The sequence below is a fragment of the Borostomias antarcticus genome (genome assembly GCF_949987555.1).
Source record: "Borostomias antarcticus genome assembly, chromosome: 10".
Classification (NCBI taxonomy): Eukaryota; Metazoa; Chordata; class Actinopteri; order Stomiiformes; family Stomiidae; genus Borostomias; species Borostomias antarcticus.
Window position 1 is genome coordinate 21,529,016 of NC_140243.1, and position 21,534 is coordinate 21,550,549.

At 49.8% G+C, this 21,534-nt stretch overlaps 1 protein-coding gene across 2 annotated transcripts in view; it reads right to left on the reverse strand.

Moving 5' to 3' along the window:
* Positions 1-21,534, reverse strand: part of rims2a (regulating synaptic membrane exocytosis 2a) — a gene marked incomplete at both ends in the record, with an annotated part of 159,999 nt that overhangs the window by 33,615 nt on the left and 104,850 nt on the right. The window contains 5 exons of one of the 2 annotated variants that reach the window (XM_084443733.1): positions 2,004-2,110; positions 13,694-13,726; positions 14,331-14,440; positions 16,165-16,347; positions 19,670-19,789. In XM_084443733.1, coding sequence (XP_084299859.1) covers positions 2,004-2,110; positions 13,694-13,726; positions 14,331-14,440; positions 16,165-16,347; positions 19,670-19,789 — 553 coding nt within the window. Of the gene's footprint in view, positions 1-2,003; positions 2,111-4,662; positions 4,696-13,693; positions 13,727-14,330; positions 14,441-16,164; positions 16,348-19,669; positions 19,790-21,534 lie in introns of both variants that reach the window. The other variant, XM_084443734.1, reaches the window with a different exon arrangement.

Here is a 21,534-nt window from a genome sequence, read left to right on the forward strand (position 1 = left end):
GCCTAACAACACCCGCTAGCCGCGCCAATATCATGATATACCACGCGTTCTTGGGCCATATCGCTTGAATTAGCAAAATGCTATCGTTTCAGAGGCACCGCTTCAACCAACCAGCTTCAGTTTGGAAAATAAACATTTTGTTCATTCAATGTTAGCTGGTTCAACAAATGGAAATGGCTGCATTATATTGAGGATAGAGACAGCGCCTCATACTCCAACCATGAACACGGAGAGGGAAGACATTTTCACCCACCATTAATTTGAATTGCACTAAGGCGTCTCTGTCGGTCGGCAAAACTGATACAGTAAACATGGTGAAAAGCTGCTGTATGGTGGGATGTGCAGCTAATAAGGCAAAGAATCCTGAGCTTAGTTTTTATAAGCTGCCACATACACAAACTGAGCCTTTGAGAAGAGGAAAGTGGTTACTGACAATAAGACGTGAGGCAACAGCAGGAAACTATGGGATCTTGACACTCAGTATGCCTACATGTGCAGCAAGCATTTTGTCACTGCTAAGTCATATCCAAAATGTAATTTTTAGGTTAACTATATTTCTTTAAGTTAAGCTAAAGCATTTTGTGATGCAGTCCTCTGCGTTAATGGGAACTAGCCTTTACCTCAGCCCTTGGTTACATGTGGGCGTGGTTTTCTGAGTATGACGCTGTGGGAACTATCTAGCCTGCATCCACTTTTGTTTTATTAAAAGGCTCAGTAAGTCATTGACGCCGATTAAATGGTTTCCCCTCTGGTGGGGGTGGGGCTTAAATGAGCTCTGTCTCTATACTGATTGCGTTGTCTGTTGTGTCAAAGCGGTGGAGGTCTAATTGATGAAGATAGCGTAAAGTTAGACAGCAGTTTTATCAAGGGAGGCTTCGAAAATTGGCGGAGAGGCCCCAGAAAAACTCAACGAGCAGCGAGAACTCTAAGCTTCACAGTGAAGGCATTCAGAAAATCTCTACTAAAAAAACCCACCCCATATGGCCTTTTATCTGCCGCTGCCCGCCAATGTCAGAATATAGCAAGAAGTGTTCTGGAACCACTGTTCAGGTCAGTGCACTTCCTGGGAAAGAAAGGGGTGGTTTTTCGGGGTGACAGAAGCCGTAATGGCATTTTGTATGAACTTGGGCTGGAATGCACTTACAACCTCCCAAAAGAGAGAGAAAGAATTCTTAGGTGAGATAACTGGCTCTTGGACACAATCCAAAATGAAGTGATTCAACAGTAGCCTACATGTGCACTATTCACAGTGAGACTGTATCCTGTAACTACTCCGTGCTATGGACTCACAGCCGATTGTACCACGGACGCCAGTACAATGTAACGATTTTTCATTGACGCTGCAATATGTAGACGAGAACATGGCCATTCACTCTGATTTCTTTGGATTTTACAATGTTTCCGACAGCAGCGGACAGACCCTGTTCAAGTGCATCAAAGATGTATTTCTCAGGCTGAACATCCCAATCAAACGTCTCCAGGAATACTGTTTTGCTGGAGCTAGTAATCAGGACGGTTTTCAGGAGTGACTGAATGCACTATGCCTGGAATCTCTGTTCAGCCAACCACACACTTGACTCAGTTCTTTGAGAGGCCGCCGGCTGTGAGGTGAGTGTAATCGCTGGTTCCATGAACTTTGTTCAGGGCACAGCTGTGGTAATCTGTGAGTCATCCAAACACATGGAGTTCTATGAGTCAATGGAAAAATAGAAAACAAGATTCAAAAGGTATATGGCCACTGTGACACATTGCATTCAGCAACACGGACAGCGTAGACTACTAGCACTCCGAGTAGTCAAGCAGCGGTGGTATATTTTATCAATGTTGTTAGTTAAGGGTCTACATGTGTACTCATAATGTCATTCCTGCTAGGTCCAATTCTTCCCAGTTAAGTCACGCTTTTTTCAGCACCCCTGGTTCACAATATTTTCTCGCGGCTGTGTGTGCGTCTGCGTGTGTGTGTGTGTGTGTGTGTGTGTGTGACTGCTCGACTCTGACAGTACCTTTCCATGGTAGTCCTGCTCCAGCCTGGAGTCGGAGCCTCCTCCTTGGTTGTACCTGCTCATCTTGAGCTTCATCTGCCGGGTCCTCTCCTCTACATCCATGGAGCCTGTGGATAGGAGCAGAGCAGCTGCCAATCAGAGAGAGAGGAGGAGGCGGGAATAGACACACGCGGGTCCTAACCAAGCCAAGACCTATCTCCTATGCACTCGTAGAGATCTGATGGGAATATCACAGAATCACAGATGCTAGGATGAAAGCTTTTGCCTGAAAGGCAATTTTAAAATGGTGCAGAATAGGTGAGGTCCATGTCGTTTTGCATTCTGCCATTCCCATGACTTTCCAGAACAGTTTGGGCTTTGACAGGTGTAAACAATGTGCCAATTGGGATCGCTGTCAAATCATTTACGCCTGTCAAAAGTCACCTCAGAGCTCCAAAAGCGCATAATGTTGGTTTGGGAGGAGCCACAGGGTGGTTGAGTGTGCAAGTCTAAGGTGAGAAGCAGCCAGCCAGACAGACAGACAGACAGACAGACAGACAGACAGACTGATAGACAGACAGACAGACAGACTGATAGACAGACAGACAGACCGATAGACAGACAGACAGACTGATAGACAGACAGACAGACAGACAGAAAGACAGACAACAGTAGAGCCATACGCTGCTTCATGAAGTGGCCTAACGGAGCAGACTGAATGCTGCATGATTCCCTATTTGGACACACTGATGTAGCTCTTTTGTATAAAATACATGCATAATTTTGCATTATTAAGAACTCTTTGTCACAGAAATGTGCCATTTCAAACATCCACCAGGACAACTTTCTTTATACACTCATTTGACAATATCAGTGGTTATTCTGCTACAGTATGTTCAACACCAGCTATTCTTAACTGAGCAGCTGAAATGACAAAAGGAGCAAAACAAAGTTCTGGAAAATATTCTGGGAAGGACCGACAGAATTGTGGGATTTTCTGTTTCTGAAGACATAATTTAGAGAAGGTAATCCATACAGCACATATGTAAACACGTAGGAAGAATGTCATTAGTGCAATGCTCTTCTTCCCCGTGACAGGGACATTCTGAAAGTGAAGCAGCAGTGTCCAAATGTCACCCAAACATCAACCCAATATCAACCATCAAGCTGTAACCGTGTCAGGTGCTAGCAGTTACCATGCCGCTAACTAAATATCATCCTATTCATCCTGTTTAAAGTGAATTACACTCTAAAAAAACACATTATTATTACTATATAGAACCATTCGGGGAACAAACTCTTCAGGTCCGTAAGGTTCCACTTAGAACCCTTTTCAGGTCAGAAAGAACCATTTAGGCCATTTAGCTTACAGAGCTGAAAAGGGTTCTATCAGATGTGTTCCCTGGCGTCTACACTAACGTTCCAAAGCCAGACGCTCTCTGTCAGGCGCCCTACTGACTTGTCACTGACATCATTCTCTACCGGATTAATTATTCATCCTTTTTTCTCGCCGGCAGCCGTCAGGCCGCCCGAACAACCAGGAGAGAGGAGGGAAAAAGAGACGGCCCACATTCACGCAGAGCGAGGGCGCGGTGAGGGGGAGACTCCTGTGGAGGCCGTTCCACGAGTGAAAGGCCGGTGCTAGCTCACTGAGCTAAAGCCTCGATGTCAGCTCGGGGCCCCCCAGGTCTCAGGCGGGGGTTATTCATCCCATGAGCGTGGTAGCCCCGCCCACCTCTACCAGCATCGGATGATGTGTTATCAGGCACCCACATGTATACCACACAGTGACCGGGACGGAATCCAGGTCACGGTCCTACCTGCATCTTGGTTCCCTGGACCACTGGCTTTCCCTCTCTCTACTTTTGTGTTATATGGAGGTGAGGGAGAGCACACACACACACACACACACACACACACACACACACACATACACACACATACACACACACACACACACACGCGCGTGTGACAAAAAAAGCAACAGAGAGAGCAAATGAACGGAAGCACACAAACCAATAGGCCTATGAGTGAGGCAAACCTAAGGGGACGAATCGGACGTTTTCAATATTTGGAAACTGATGTTTCAGTTTTTCAGTATTTCTTTGACTCGAGTCACAAATTGAGTAGTAGCGGCCAGAGTGATGGTGTCTCTCTGCTGTCTCTCTCTGGGGTACCAGGTTGGCCGTGGCGTGCCGCCAACTAAGCGACAGTCGCACGTATCTGTCATACTCAGATGGACGGGTTCATACTTTGGACCTACGGACACCGCTGGGCAGCCATAGATCTATGGACACAGAGCATCATCACCACTGAGGCGGTACGGGACGGAACCAATCTGGACATCGGTTTATGGGTGCCTCAAACAGCGGGACACAGAGAGCATGTGAGGGTCACTACAGACACCGTAAGCAGTGAGCGCGGTCTGTGTCTGTACTGCAGGACCATGCTCACGCATGTACAGTACAGTACAGTAAGTGCGCGCAAACTATGTAGACCATGTGTGTAACCATGGCCACACCAAGAGAGGAAGCGTAGTTGAAGAAGGGATGAGAGCAGTGTGTGTGTGTGTGGGGGGGGGGGGGGGGGGGTGAAAGTGGAAGGAGCAGGAGAAGAGGAGGAGGAGGTGAGGGACAGGGGGAGGCGCAGAAGGAGGCGTGAGTAGGAGAAGGGGACAGACCTGAGTTCGTCCAACTTGGTGAGTCCGTGTCTTCTGGGATCACATCACAGGATGGACAGACACAGACAGAGGAGAGGACATGGGTGTGAGAGGACGCTCGGAGGAGGACAGACAGAGGAGAGGACATGGGTGTGAGAGGACGCTCGGAGGAGGGAGGTGGGGGGAGACGGGGGGGGTGGGGAGTTGACACCATGGGGAGGGGGGAATGGGGGGGAGCGGTCGCCATGGCCACCACACACGGAGTGTGTGGGTCAGAGTGGCGGGGAGGACGGGGACAGGATGGGGGAGGGAGGGAGCACACAACAACATGACAACAACAACATGACGACAACAACAACAACAACAACAACAACAAGCACAGAACACAAACAAAATCATACAACACAAAGAATACAAATTTAACCAGGATGCACAGGCATTAAGACGTAAATTAGGTTCAGGAGAGGAGTAGTTAAGGTCAGGAGAGGCCAGGGGAGGTCACGAGAGACCGGGGGAGGTCAGGAGAGACTAGGGAGGCCAGGAGAGACCAGAAGAGGTTGGGAGAGACCAGGGGAGGTCAGAGAGGCCAGGAGAGACCAGGGGAGGCCAGGAGAGACCAGGGGAGGTCAGGGGAGATCAAGGGAGGTCAGGAGAGGCCAACGGAGCCCAGAGGAGGAGGTCAGAGGAGAGGTCACAGGAGAGGCTGCAGCTTTATCAGACAGAGAGAAGGGGTAGGGGAGAAGTTGAGTTACTGGGCTCTGGAGGAGGGAGAAAGCTGAAACAGCAAAGAGATGTTAACGGTGAGTAGGAGAAGAGGAGCTGACAAAATCACAGACACAAAAGCTTGAGACCTTCACAGAGCAGGAAGAAGGGGGAGTAAAGGAGAGCAGGAGAGAGGAGAAGAGGAGCCACTTGAGTCGGGGACTACTGTGAAGAGAGAGAGGCCGTCTGGAAAGGAAAATAGCAGCAACAAGAACAAAACTAAAGGCATTCTAGTGGCAAAACAGAGAGAGCAGACTGGCAAAGAGTGTCTGAGAGCACAAAGCACACTTGGTGACGCAAGAGCAACAAGCAGAGGTGACCTGAGAAACCAGTACCCTGAGAAACCAGTACCCTGAGAAACCAGTACCCTGAGAAACCAGTACTCTGAGAGACCAGTACCCTGAGAAACCATTACCCTGAGAGACCAGTACTCTGAGAGACCAGTACTCTGAGGGCCAGTTATAAATCAGCCCTGAGATCGGCCATGGGGATGCTCTGTCTGCCTCCAATTACGATGTTCCCTCTTCTTCCCCCATCCCTCCTCTCCTCCTCCATCCCTCCCCTCCTCCTCCATCACTCCTCAATCCCTCCATCCCTCCCCTCCTCCTCCATCACTCCTCAATCCCTCCATCCCTCCCCTCCTCCTCCATCTCTCCTCAATCCCTCCATCCCTCCCCTCCTCCTCCATCTCTCCTCAATCCCTCCATCCCTCCCCTCCTCCTCCATCTCTCCTCAATCCCTCCATCCCTCCTCTCCTCCACATCTCCATATTGATATTTCTAACCCCCGGCTTTCGGAGGCCTGGAATATGCAGATTTCTTTTCTTCTTTTTTTCCCCCTCCCTCTCCAAAGATGATGAGCTGTGCTTTCACCCCAGCATCATTAATCATCCCTTGCCATGTGCTGCTCGGCTTGCAGGCGGAGCTGCACTCACGCAGAGCATCAGTGAACTGTTACCGTGGCAAAAGGAGACCGAAGACACTATGGGTGTAAGTAGGACTGTCCTCTAAACCGCCCGTCGAAACCCTCCCTTCTCCCCTCTCTCCGCTGGCCTGCATTCACCACACCAACGCTGTAGACCGGAGAGCGCCTTCCCTAATTTACGCTCATCTCTGAACCACTTGGAGGGCATTAGCATTTCAGCTGCGTCTCGGTACCGTTAGGTGGAATAATGTAATGTCAGATGAATAGAAACCATTAGGCAGCCTCTTTGTTGTCCTGCTCTGAGCTCATCGCGCCAACGGAGAGAGCCTGATGGCACAGGAGGGCACAGTAGCGGAGGGAGTCGGTCGTCCGCTCCTTTGGATTCCGAACAGTTGGTGATAGACTGAAAAGCAGACACTAGCCATGTTTCCATCCACACGTTTTATGCGAATTAAGTTATATCGAATTAAAAATGCCTTATGGAAACAGTAAAATTCGATTAAAAGTCATGAAAATCGACAGGTTTGTACTGTCGATCTCATCGGATTGTCTCTTGTTCGATAAAAGTCTTTTGTGATAAATGCTTTATCCGATTTAAAGCTCTAGATGGAAACGCACGTTCACCGGCTTTATTCGCATTCATATTTTTAGCGATCCTCACACAATTCGATTGACAAGTGGATGGAAACATGGCTACTGTTAGCTCCTAACAACAGCAGGCCTTTAAGGGTACAGTCCAAAATTGGAGCTTGAATATGAAACTCCCCAAGGTCAACTATTCAGACCCTACAGACGGGGAGAGAAAGGACGCACTGTACACCTCAGGGTCAAACACAGCGCAGTTCAAACTGTAACGCTTGCTCTTTACATCAGTCTCAATGGAAGTAATAAAGAAGGAATCTGCAGAATTCATCTTTGGTGGGAGAACGCACCCGTGGTGGGGGGTCAACCTGTTCTGTCAGCAGTTTCTACACCCAGTTAGTTGTCACTGATGGACATTCAACGTTTAATTTAGACGGTTCCCTTCAGTTTGGGAGAGAGAGAGAAAAAGAGAGGCGTGAGTGGGGAGAGAGAGAGAGAGAGAGAGAGAGAGAGAGAGAGAGACCTGGCTCTACCACAAACCTTATGAACGGCTCCTGTAGCAGATCTGGGTCAAATAGTATTGGAAATCCTTATAAGTAAGTATACAACACTTTTACTCCTAAGTATTTTGACCCAAAATACCCCAAAATTGCTTTTTATTGTCTGCTTTTATACTGTGTTGCCAGTGCCAAAGACACATTTCTATTACATGTACATTTAATGGACAATAAAGTTTTCCTATCTTATCTAAATCTGAGTTACAGTAATGCAACAAGCCTGATAGAGCATGACACACAATCAGGCACGCAATCTCAGGGCTCCCCACGTCTCCAGAGCTAAATCTGGTGACACAGTAAACTAGGGCCCTGTTAGTGGGAGCTTTATTGGTTAATTTCATTATGCAACCTGAAAGGTCAAGACGCACAATCAGCAGTAAGAGCTTCATTAGACGCCTAAGGAGGGCGAGCGCTCTGTCACTGCTGTTTGTCTCATCTCTTCCCCGCGTCTTCGCAGCTGGCATTCCGACCCGCGTAGGCGGTCTCTCTCAGAAGGTGTGCAATTAACAGACAAAGAAAAACCCGCAGCATATACAACTGTTCCACCGCAACTAGGTCGCTTACATAACAGACGAGGATAATTGAGATGTTGGAAATAGACGATGATGGCCAAGTTCGCCACCCAGCCCGATAGAGTTCCCTAGACATGTTGACATGTTGACATGTCTGTCTATAAACCCAGAACTCCTCCTCACAGAGAAACTGGTTCAAACAACAGAGAGAAAGCTAGAGAGAGAGAGAGAGGAGGGGAGGTTGAGGTGACAGGTCAAAGCTGAGAGCAGCGATCAAAAGATGACCTGTGCCCCCTGGATGACCAACAAAGCCTATAGGGGTCATCCAAAATTATACAGAGAATAGAATAAGAATCCAGAAAACATAAAGAACTGTAGTGCATTGAATGGACATACCCCTCAGTGTATTCAAACAGATTGGTGTTATTATACACCAAAGATGGCTGCCAGTGCACCTATCCATTCTACCCTGCGGTAAGGCACGTCTGATCTATGGGTATGATTACTTTGAGGCTGAAAGCAGCAGGAGGTGTCCACACCGAGGCCCGCCAGGATCACACATACAGTAGATCAAGTGTGTTTGATTTACAATCAGAGTTTGTACTCCTCTGACTGTGCCCGGTTGGTTTCGTGGCACCGTCAGAAGTAAATCAAGCGCACCCCCGAGTATTTAGCGGCGTGGTATTTGGCCCGGGTCTGAGGGGGACCAACCTGTCTGGGGTGGGGAGGGGGCGGGGTGGGGGCGGGCCCCTCTGTCAGACGCCCAGCCATTCAGCTCCCTCCGCTGGTCCTCCCATGTCACCTCTACAGAGGGACGCGAGCCGCAGGGGGGGAATGAGACACAGCTGCTCTTGGTATGCGAACGTAAGGGTCTGACAACAGGCAAGAGAGAGACACACAGAGCACTGCACACATGCACGCGCACACACACAGCACTCGCTAACTAGGCCAGGATAGAGGCGCCGTGCCAAGAGCCAGAATGCTGGTTTGTAAGCAACTGTACTTTGCTCAGATTAGTTGTATTGGAATAAATTTGATATAGCTATCAAAAGTAGAAAGGATTTGCCAAGGTTCGCTCAAAAAGGTTCGCCGGATATGACGTTTCTAACTCATCATTGCACATCTTCTTGCACATCGTCATTTAATGGCACACGTCATCAACAATGGCAGAGAATAGTCAAAGAAAAGGCAGTAAAATAGCAAACAGGTATGAACAGACAATGCAACAATGGGAGGTCACACTAGGCCAGACAGAAAGTCTGGGTGTGTCGGCCCCCTGGAGATGTTATCCTGTTATAAATGAGAAAACCACAGCAAGGGTCTTTTGAATGTGAAAAGGTAGAATTGCATACAGTAGGTAGAGTGAAACTGTAAAACAAAGGACAAGGCTGAGAATAACAGGCCAGGCCAATAATCTCTGAAAAGCCTAAGAATTTCTATGACAAGATCAGGATGGAAATTAGCCTTGGTCTTGTCCCCCGGTCTATACTCTTACTGTGACTGTTTAGGTGTTTTAAAACGGTCAAACGATACGTCAATCAAAAAACAGTCAGTCAAGTTACTATTAGTAAGTGTGTTAACTGAGATGTGCGAGGTTTGCTGCTCTGAGAGCAGAGTCGTTCTTGGTTCAGCACCACAGCCACGGACAGCTCCCTGCTCAAGATTATGTACTTTGCTCCATCTGCTGGCCAAATGCTGTAACAGCCCCTCAGGATCTACGGGCCAGGTACTGATCCTCTACAGATTTAGACCCAATATAGGGCAAAGCAGCCCTTTCTATGGAGGACCTCAATTGAAATGTTTGGAACACACGGCCTGGGCTTATTGTTTGGTTAAACTGCCGTCCCATAGGAGAACCAGACACCCCATCTGTTCTGAACTAAACTGGCAGCTGTCAAGAGTGAAACGACTTTAGTTTGTGGTGACGTCTTCAACCGAGAACACTGACATTGATTCCAACTATTGCGCTCAAAAATTCACATGCATTTCATCAAAGCGCCGATCGCGTGGATCTCATTCTCTAAAGTCTCTAATTGAACTGGCCGATCGTGTGGATCTCATTCTCTTAAGTCTCTAATTGAACCGGTCGTCCGTTTCCCGACGAGGATGACTTGCTCTGACGTCGGGACAGAAAGAAGTGGAAATTGATTGCCGCACTCTGTGACACGCGCTGAGCTCGGGAGCGCTTAGACGGCCCTCCACGCACGTCAGCGTCAGCAGCCTCCTGTGGTAAATGGACTGCACTTATATAGCGCTTTTATCCAAAGCGCTTTACAATGGCCTCTCATTCACTCACACACACACAGACACCAATGGCGACAGCTGCCATGTAAGGTGCTAGCCTGCTCATTGGGAGCAAGTTGAGGTTCAGTGTCTTGCCCGAGGACACTTCAACATGTGGACAGGAGGAGGCGGGATTCGAACTGCCGACCCTACGATCGATCCTTGGACGACACGCTCTACCACTGAGCCACAGCCGCCCTGACCGCATACTGCGCTACTGTCACACCACCCCACATCAACCCCGCGATCACATTCCTCCTCTTAGGAAGGATGGAGTGTGAGGGGAAAGAGAGACGCGCACGCTAAAACAGAGCGCGGAAAAGAGACGTTTATCTCATGAGGTCGAGAGGCCAGGCAGGCAGAAAGTGGACGGGCAGCGAGTGACTCGTCAAAATGGAGTGTAAAGTTAGTGTCTGAAAGCTTGACTGTACCAGAGCTATGCGGCTGCATTGCCTAGCGTGAGAGAGAGAAAGAGTCGCCAGCGTAGAGTAAGATGGCTGAAAGCCTAACTATAACCATGCGGGTGCCCTGTCTAGCTTGAGGAGGGGAACGAGTTACTACCCAACGTAGTAGGAAGTTAGCAAAGTGTCAGTGACTTAAATGGACAGTGTCTGAAAGGCTGATCGTAGCCATGCGGGTCCAGTCTGTGGTGAGTGAAGACTTTAACCCGAGAGGGGGAAACGTGAGGTGTAAACCCAGACAGTCACTCTGCTGAGAGAGGTGTAAACCCAGACAGTCACTCTGCTGAGAGAGGTGTAAACCCAGACAGTCACTCTGCTGAGAGAGGTGTAAACCCAGACAGTCACTCTGCTGAGAGAGGTGTAAACCCAGACAGTCACTCTGCTGAGGACACTTGCCTTTCCTACCATTCACAGGCGGGCCCCCACGTTGCTCTTTCTCCTCACAGTCTGCATGGCAGGGGAAGACGGGACGGGACGGGGGGGGGGGTGAGATGATGGAGGCACACACACACACACACACACACACACACACACACACACACATAAACACACGCATGAAAAAAAAGGGAAAAATTGATACCCAGGTAAATGGAGAGGACCCAGAATATCCATGTGGCGCACACACACACACACACACACACACACACACACACACACACACACACACACAGACACACACACACAGATGGGATAGGGGAAGTGCAAACTGTGGGAGCCTCCAGCATCTGCCAGTACAGCCTGGCCACTGAGAGAAACCTTCCCAAAAGCAAACAGACTGAGACATAACTGTCCCTATAGTTCAAACTACAGTATGGAGGAAGAGAGGAGAAGAGATGGGAGAAGAGAGGAGAGGAGAAGAGAAGAGAGGAGAAAAGATGAGAGGAGAAGAGAGGAGAGGAGAAGAGATGAGAGGAGAAGAGAGGAGAAGAGATGAGAGGAGTAGAGAGGAGAAGAGAGGAGAAGAGAGGAGAGGAGAAGAGAGGAGGGGAGAAGAGAAGAGGAGAAGAGTAGAGAGGAGTAGAGAAGAGAACAGATGAGAGGAGAAGAGAGGAGAGGAGAAGAAAGGCGAGGAGAAGAGCGAAGAAGAAAGGAGAGGAGTGGAGAGTACAAACCTGGCTGGCCCTCGTAGGACTCCAGGTGTGAAAGGTCAGTTGGGCCTAGCTCCTCCCCTGCTCCTTCAACCAGGAGAGTGACAGGCAGATAACAGTGGTGATTAGGTGTGCTCTGCGCTGAAGCTTATGGCTTCAGTCCAAAGAAGAGGAGTGATAGTGATAGTTAGTGATAACCTAACTGTTCCGTTGCAACTTGAAAGAGCAAGTGTGGGGACCATCAATTGACAAAGAAGTGCAAAGGGGACCATCGGGCACACTTTAACTGCATAGTCTGCATAGTCTACCCCCCCCCCCCCCCCCCCCCCCCACACACACACACACACACACACACACACAGCTACAACCCTCACTCTGTGACATTTCAAACAGACACCCTTGATCTGGCTGACATACCTGCTCAGACAACAGCCCCACCCTCACCTTACCGCACCAACTCACACAAGCCAAGCCCCGCCCCCCCATACACACACACACACACACACACACATACACACACACACAGTGACTCTGTTACATAACATCTCTGCCATGAGGCTCAGCGGGAGCTGCAACACGGGGTTAGGATCAATACCATCCCCCTCTGGGGGGGGAGGGAGAGATGGAGAGAGGGAGAGATGGAGGGAGGGAGAGATGGAGAGAGGGAGAGATGAAGGGAGGGAGAGATGGAGGGAGGGAGAGGTGGAGGGAGGGAGAGATGGAGGGAGGGAGAGATGAAGGGAGGAAGAGGTGGAGTAAGGGAGAGATGGAGGGAGGGAGAGGTGGAGGGAGGGAGAGATGGAGGGTGGGAGAGGTTTGAGGGAGGGAGAGGTGGAGGGAGGGAGAGGTGGAGGGAGGGAGAGGTGGAGGGAGGGAGAGGTTGGAGGGAGGGAGGTGAGAGGCTGGGCTGGGTGCCTGCTAGTCTGGGGGAGTGCTCATAGACTCTGACAATGATGAAAGGGTTCTGGGAGTGCTTTGACAAGTTCTCCAGCACTGCTCTCTCTCTCTCTCTCTCTCTTTCTGTCTCTCTCTCCCACATGCCCTCTCTCTCCCACGTGCCCTCCCTCTGTCTTTTGCATCATCTCTCCTTCTCTCCTCTCTTTCATATCCTCTCTCTATCTCTCTCTCCTACTCACTTCAAAACTAATCCTTCCTTTCTTTCACGGCATCAGCTTCACAGAAAAGCGGGCTCGTCGCAGTCCCCACCGTGCCCCTTACGGTTCGTGACACGTCTTGTTAAGACACGCCCCAGCCAGGGCTTTTATCCAGAACCAGGGGCCGGAGGAGAAGCGGACACCGGCACCGGTGAATCAAGTGCAAATGAATCGGTTACTGAAGACCCGAAGACCACCCCGTCCAGTTTGAGAGTCGAAACGAAGAACAGGAAATGAGGTCAGTCATAAAACAGCTCTTGTAGCTCGTCTCCCCGAAGTACAACCCAGGAATAACAAGAAAACACCTCAGAGTCAGCAGAGGCGTGCGGACGCCCACGGCGCGCGCAGTCAAGGACAGAACCACCACACGGTTCTGCTGAGGGCTCGGCACGGGGAACCCGCGGTGGGACAGAACCACCGAACGCACGGTCCACACACACCGCGCAGGAACAGCCAGGGAACCGGACAGAACAGGACTAGCTTGAGAGCACCTGAGACACAGAATCCTTCAGTTTACAGTCTAAAGTACAGGACATTAAAGAACATCACACACAGGTAGCGGCTACAACACAGGAGAGGGGAGAGGGGTGGGCCGGAGTGCGAGACCCCTGCTACCCCACACACCTGCTGTTGCAGACAGGTTTGGTCTCTCAGGCTGGAGGTGAGGGGTCACTAAAAGCTAGTCTCCCCCCCATCTGAGAGACCAAGCCCCCACGTTGAGCTACAGACCTTCACAAGCCTCTGTTCCTTCTGCTCCGTCGTCTGAGAGGGACACAGGAAAGAGGAACCGAGTTCAGGTGTTACGTTCAAACAGGAAGACGACATAACCCGTTACACCAGCCAAGGTTACAATACAGAATGTGCTTGTAAACCTTTCCCAGAGCAGGGAGCCTGGTCACGCTGAGGCACAGCGTAGGGCGACCCGCACGCACAAAACAAACGAACGGGAGTGACAGCTTGCAAAGATTTACAATAGGCGGTTTGTTTTGAACCAATCTTTCCCATCTCTGAACACCTCACCAGCCAATGAAAGCCAATGACAGCAGCAGCAGCTGTCATACCATGGCTCTTTGGACAGCCCATGTTTCAGGAACATGCAATAAACACCATTATCAATATCATGAAAATAGCAAAACATGTTTCGTTGTAGGCTGACCAAGAGCTGTCTCCATCCAAGTAAATAAATCTTGCTCCAAACAACCACATGGAATCCAACACAAAACAACTGTTCTCTCACTTCATGTCCCACACAACACACTCTCTCTCTCTCTTTCTCTCTCTCTCACAAACACACACACACACACACACACACACACACACACACACACACAAAGCCCACAAATAGAAACATGAATGGAAGACTTACTTCTGTCCAGTTTCCCCTGAGGAGGCAGTTGTGGTAGCTGCCGCCCTCTCCTGCTGGACATGGGGGTACTGGCGGGGCTGGTTTGGGCCGATCCGCTGTTGGGGTGCGCCCTGGGAGACACATAGAGGAGTGGACAAGGGGGTGAGCTGCAAGGGAGGACCAGGGATGGCTGAGAATGCAGAGGCCAGGCCATGCAGCCTACATTTCCCAGAATGCAAGTGACAAGTATTTATGGCTCTACTTTGTATAACAGGTGAGCTTGGTACACAGGACTCGCTGTCGACACAATGCAGGACAACAACAAAAAAGGCTATGGAGGGAACTACTGTAAAATACTACTATGGTAGTACTATTACTAATACTAATCAGATTAATACAATAGGGGACAGATGATGAAGGGTTGGAAAAGGATTCTAGAAAATCATACATATACAGTATGTACTGCTTCACATACAGTATATGTTGTACATGTACATGACTGTTCACACACTGTACATGCTATACCTACAGTATACTGTATGTGCTTGTTCACATACAGTAGATACAGTATTATGTACAATCCTGTTCATGCTCAACAGGAGATGCTGTCATGGCTTTGGATCAGTGAAAACTCTTAAAAATTGAAAAAATATGGACTTCCTTTAAAATTTGATTTTCTTCCTGTATTTGTAGCATATAACAGACCCGCATGTGTGTTTGTGTGTCCGTAGCAGTGTGTGTAAAATGTGCTTATACACATCTGCATTTGTACAGTGTTTGTATGATTACAAATGCACAAACTCACACTCATAACATGCGTATAAGCATGGTTATACAGTACATGATCTAAACTCAACTCAAAATGAGTTCTGCCTTTTAAAGTTTCAAAGTAGGGCTGTTTAGCTGTATCAACTCAACATTACAGAGGAAAAAGAGGTAGAATTTAAGTGAAAAGGAGATATTCCTCATCTGGAAAGAGGTAGAAAGCTACAGAATATTCACTGAGAAACAAGAACCAGATCATCAGTGTCAATCAATCCAGAGCACATAGAACAAAAATCAACATATTATCAATGGAATAATGCAGTGGTCGCTGACAAATACTTTCTTTTTAGACGATATCAACTTAATCATCCCTCTTAGTCGGCACCTCTTGGTAGCACATTAGCGATGTTAGCACGTTAGCGATGACATTTGGCACATGACAAGGTGGATGCGGCGTCAGCAGCAGGACATGGAGGTCTGTAACAGAGGAGTGATGCAGGGTGTGCAGACCCCCCCCCCAGCAAGCTGCGAGAACTGGAGACAGCTGTCCACTGACCAGACCAATGCAGACCATGCGTTCTGATGGTCCACCGAAAAATAAAAAAAGGCTGAAATCATAACCAAAAGCACAGTGTGTGTGTGTGTAATATTTAGGGTATCATCCGGATATGTTAGTACAGAAAAGCACAAGGGAGGCTCCAGCACTACTATACAGTTCTGCTCCACTCAGAGAGCTGTATAAGTAGTGTGATCCAGCATAATAAACGTTAGTACGGCGTCTATCTCGGACAGGGCCTCTGGGATGGACGGAGCAGGCAGCGGAAACGCAGTCGTTTTGGGGGAGAAAATAAAACTGAAGGGAGAATTGACTGGGTGGCAGGACTGGCAGGGTAGCAGGATGGGGGGGGGGCGTGGCAGGGTGACAGGATGGGGGGGTGGCAGTGGCAGGTAGCGGCGAGGCGGAGTGGCGGGGACAGGAGGGGGAGGAGAGGGGGGAGGATAGGGGGGAGGAGGGGTGTTTCAGTCCCTGGATTAAACTGAGGTGGGTGGGGGGTTGTGGGGGGGGGTTGCCTGGCCAGGCCTGGGTCACCTCGTCAAGGCAGGTGAGGGAGGGGCAGATCTTCCTGACGGGAGGGACGGCATGGACCTCATGTGGGAGGAGTCGGGCCGTTCTGTGGAGCGCGAGCGGGAGGCCTGCCGTTCGAGGGCGGGGCGCTGGTCAGCTGACCGGGACCTGCTGTGGTAGTCGTGTCTGTCCATGGCACCGTGGTTCCTGCAAACGTGACGGAAAGAAGGGGTATTGCACGTGGGGACCAGGAAGTGGAGGTGAGGATGGGGATGATGGAGCGGGCCTAAGGGTGAGGACGCGGCAGGAGATCCCCGTGATAGGCCCACGCTGGTCCTGCTGCTGGTGACTAGCAACAGGTGCAGAGCCGTGGAATCCTAGGACATTCTAGAACTATCTGGGAAACCAGGAAGTCTTCCTCTATTATAGCCGAGAGGAAGGAGCTTGGGATTGACCATGTAAGTACAGTATACAGGTCCTGTAAACTGAATTTGAGGACGAAAAGTGATTTTCTGTGTTTAATTGGCAAATATGGCTTGCTAACTTCCACACAGGCCAACAGAAAACTGCAAAGACATAGTAAAATACATCTATCTGTACCCTGTCTTGGTACAGTGTCAAAGTCGGAAACACAAAGAAAAAAATAGATTATTTGGCACTGAGATCTTTTGAGAGTGTTTGGGCGGCCGTGTTTGTCCCCTGGAGAGCTGGAGGAGCAAGGTGATTGAGGATGACCAGAGAGACTCCGTGACCACCAAGACCAAGTCAACAGCTGGGAACTCTTTCAACGAAGAAACAGGTCAAAGAAATGACATTCACGTGGGGATATAAAACAAATAAAAGTCATATCTCATTGCATGTTCAAACTGGTAACAATAAGAGTACAGGTGAAAAACAGTCAGCATGCATGACACTAGACCGGAAGGCCACCAAACACGATCTTAACTCCACTAAAACATTACAGGGTAATCACTGCAAATGCTCATCATCATTCCCTAAGGCTCATTTTGTTTCAGAGGCTAAAACAAATGGCATTGCATCACACAGGTACAGATCATGAACAGCATTTGCGGAGAATGAACATAAAACAGGTATTAAGTGGCAACGTACAGTACTGCACAGTCTGTTAGCTGAGTGAAAAGTTGTCCAGCGGTGATTGGCTCATTTTGTACTCTAGCCAATCGTGAAGCAGCATCTCATCAGCCAGTGACCTTAAGTAGCCTTGGCAGTTTATGGCCTTCCAGGATGATGATGGTCATAATCATTAGCGCTGGTTATGGCTAGGGATTTATAGGTGTGGACAGTAAAGGAGATGTCCGTTATTAATCAAACCATCCATTAAAAGTGTAGTTAGAGGGGGGTTCGCTGCCATAAATGTTCTTGGGTGTTGCACACTAAAGAATTGGAGCAGCGCTGTTGAAGGTATTCCCCTGGGATTTCGTCTGAGACTAAAATATCTGCTAAGACGTTGTTAATGCACTGGGGAGTCTGAAACAGCAGCTGGGAGGGAAGGAGTTTTGTCAACAGTTGATGGTACGAGCTCCGCTGGCAGCCAAGGTCAACCTCCTCCGTTCTGCTGAGACTATCCAAGGGGTAGTCTCTCTCTCTCACTCACTCTTTCCTCCTCCTCTCCTCTCTCTATCTCTCCTTCCTTCCTCCTCTCCTACATCTCTCGGTCAACCGGTCCGTTCTCCTCATGTGCTCTCTCTTTCTCTCTCCTGTCTTCCCTGATCTTGAGAGACCGAGTCACTGTTTGAACGAGAGGGAAACCTACTCCACTCCTCTGCCATTTCATTTCTCTCCTTGTCTGTGGGGAGAGACAGAGAGAGTGAGAGACGAGACAGAGACGAGGAGATACAGAGAGAAAGAACTGGAGAAAGAGAACGGGAGGGAGGGAGAGAGAGAGAGAGAAGAGAGAGAAACGGGCCTAGGGGGAACTTTGTGACAGTTTAATAATGTCAGTCACGGCGCACAGAGCACTTCTGAGGACTCATCACTTTCTGCTCCTGGAGAGGGAGCGCCACAACGCCATGTCATTTGAGACTGACAGCCAGATGGCGGAAGGGGGGGGCGGGGGTGGGGGGGCATCGGCAGCATTTCATCTCTGAAGTGGCTCTGTGAGTACCTGCTGAACTGGCACCACACAACACTGGCCCTCCCTTGGGGCGATAACACTGGCGGCCCTGCAACAAGACCAGGTTGTCCTCTTTGGCTTGGTGGGGCGGGGAGGGGGGGGTGGGGGGGGGGTTGCCTGGCTATCACTCTAAAGGAGTCTCTGGCTGGCTACGGCCTGGAAGCTCACTCTTCACCGGGGCCGAACCAGATTGTAGCCCCGGTCACCCTAGCCGCCACACCACAGACGGTGTTAGCGGGCGGAGTGTTGACCTGGGGGAGACCTGAACCTGGACCTGATCTCCAGGCTGAAGGTTCAGGGGTTGAGGTCAGTCATTACTCTCTGTGTTGGAGGAACCCCACCACCCGGTGACCAGATGACTGGCAGAGCGCACACTGTCACACGTTATCTATCGACTGCGTTCTGAGCGTCTGCTCTGGCTCCTAGAGTGGGAGGGTGAGGAGGGGCGACCTGGCTATCATTCTGACGACCAGCTCTGGCTACTAGGTTCACTAGCAGCAGGCAAAGCTGTCACATGCTCCTGAAGCTAGCTACCAACCATCCAAGTGAACTAGCAGCAAACAAACAAACAACAGTCCATGTTACAACAAAAGGGAAAGAGAGGGGCTATCCAATATGGCGGAGGACACAACGTTAAAAGAACATCAGGCATGCAGCAGGTAAACCGGTCTTCTCCTTCAGAAGAAGAAGCAGTAAAAGGCCAACGGGTCGAAGGCTGAGAGTTTTACCCCTTCGTACGAAACACCACGACACCGAGGACCACAACACCTCCTCCCTCAACGCCGACCACGGAGGACACAGAGACAACACGTCAACGCACCGACAGAGCACACAACACCTCCTCCCTCAACGCCGACCACGGAGGACACAGAGACAACACGTCAACGCACCGACAGAGCACACAACACCTCCTCCCTCAGCGCCGACCACGGAGGACACAGAGACGACACGTCAACGCACCGACAGAGCACACAACACCTCCTCCCTCAGCGCCGACCACGGAGGACACAGAGACGACACGTCAACGCACCGACAGAGCACACAACACCTCCTCCCTCAACGCCGACCACGGAGGACACAGAGACGACACGTCAACGCACCGACAGAGCACACTACAGCCGATGTCCGCACAGGAGCACCCGGCCTCTGGGTACCGTACACCGAGACGACACCTTTGTGTGTGTTTTGTCGTTTTGTCAAAACACAACTCCACCAACGGTCATGCCGACCCCTTTACGAAACAGACATCGTCCCCGTTCGCTGCCGTCATCCTCTTTCATGACGTTTTTTCTTTTTTTTACAAACACATGAAAGAAAATGACGTCGGGACGCCGAGGAGGACGACGGGAGAAGATGGCCGACACAGAGGGGCGGAGACTGTAGGGGAGGGAGTACCTGTGGAAGTCACAGTCATAGTCAGAGTAGGCCCCCTCAGAGCGGGCCCTGGACACCCTGGCGGAGCGGAGTAACCTGACCGCCTCCTCGCGACGCAAAGGGTACACACGGTGGTCTCGGCTGGCGAGGGCAGAAGACATTGGCAGCGGTCAGTTTTTTTTTCAGCAGGTTGTCACAGAGAAGTCAAAGCTAGATCAGAAGCCACATGGTGAGCCTGGAGGATGGAGGGAGGACTGCCCCCCCCCCGACGGTTTGGACTGAGTTGGGTTAATCTGTGGGTCGACTCTAACCCTAACCCTTTGTTGCCTGTGAACGAGAGGTGAAGAGCGCCTTCTCCCACCACGCTCTACCTTCTACCGTCTCTCTGCAGCCATCAGCAGCTCTGTCGTGGTTTCCACCCAAACACAACACACCCCTCCTTCTCTGTGAGATCCACCAGGAGGGTGTTACTGATAGACACCTAATCTAAGATACCTTTATTCAATCAGAGAAGCTTTTCCGAGTGAAACCTGAAGACACCACTATACTGTACGGGATCATATATGATCAGATATATATATATATATACAGTGCTCTGATCATACATGTATTGTATGTATATAGATCCTCATATGTCCACTTGTTCTGTATGCACCAGATGTAGACAGAGGACTCAGCAGCGCCTCTGCTGGACAAGTCTTCACACTGGCCGTTTGTCCATGTCCCAGTGTGCATGTGTGATCAATACCTGCTGGAAAATCTATACATGTATACTTATCAAGGCCTGGAATAAACTGCATCGGTGTCTTTACTGGTCTAGAATGAGGTAGAATTGGTTGAGAAGAGTATGGATGACAGTTATATTAGGAGAGAATGCTTTAGTGTGTTGATGATGGTGACGAGATATATATATAGAGAGAGAGAGAGAGAGAGAGACACTGCATGGATGAAGAGTTTGACCATAGAGTCACGGCTCACCGGTTCATTTAACAACAAGCGATCTACATCTTGACATAGGGGGATGATAATATATATTGTGTCCCACAAGGGAGCACTATGTGTTGCCGATGGCAATGACCATGGGGCCTGGGGTGTGAAGTAGAAGGAGATGAGAATGAATGACCACACACACACACACGCGTGCACGCACGCACACACACACACACACACACACACAAACACAAACAAACTCAAGCACACACAAACAAACTCAAGCACACACACATGCACACACACACACACACACACACACACACACACACACACTTCAGTTGTGGTCATTCACTCTCAGATAAACTTCTCTGTAGTGTTCATCTTAACTAATCATGCTACAACAGCAGTTGTAGTTACTGAATGACAGACAGTAGGACACCAGCTGTAGATGACAGTGTGCATACTACAGTAATACTATACTAATCTTAAGTATTATTCATCATAAATATTACATCACATATAATAGTGAGAATACTACATGCCACATTGTGCCAGCCCCATATTATCAACACGGGAAGCTCGGTCGGCTTCTTGTCTTAAAGGACGGGGTTGCAGGAGGTTGTGGTGTAGGGGTCTCGGGGTGGGGCTCTAGGTGTGGGGTCTGGGGGGGAAGGGGGGGGGGGGGTCAAACATGCAGGACAGGGTTCAGTCAGAAGCTCTGGTGAGGGTCTACCTGGGTTCCACTTCCTTTAGATGACCATCAATAGGCTGAGTGTGATCTCTGGAGCCAGGCGGGATCAGAACATGGCTGCAGTCATACACACACACACAAACACACACACACACACACACACACACACACACACACACACACACACAGGGAGAACACACAGGGTTGAATGAGGGGACAGAACACACAGGGTTGAATGGGATTGAGCAAGGAGAGAGAAAAG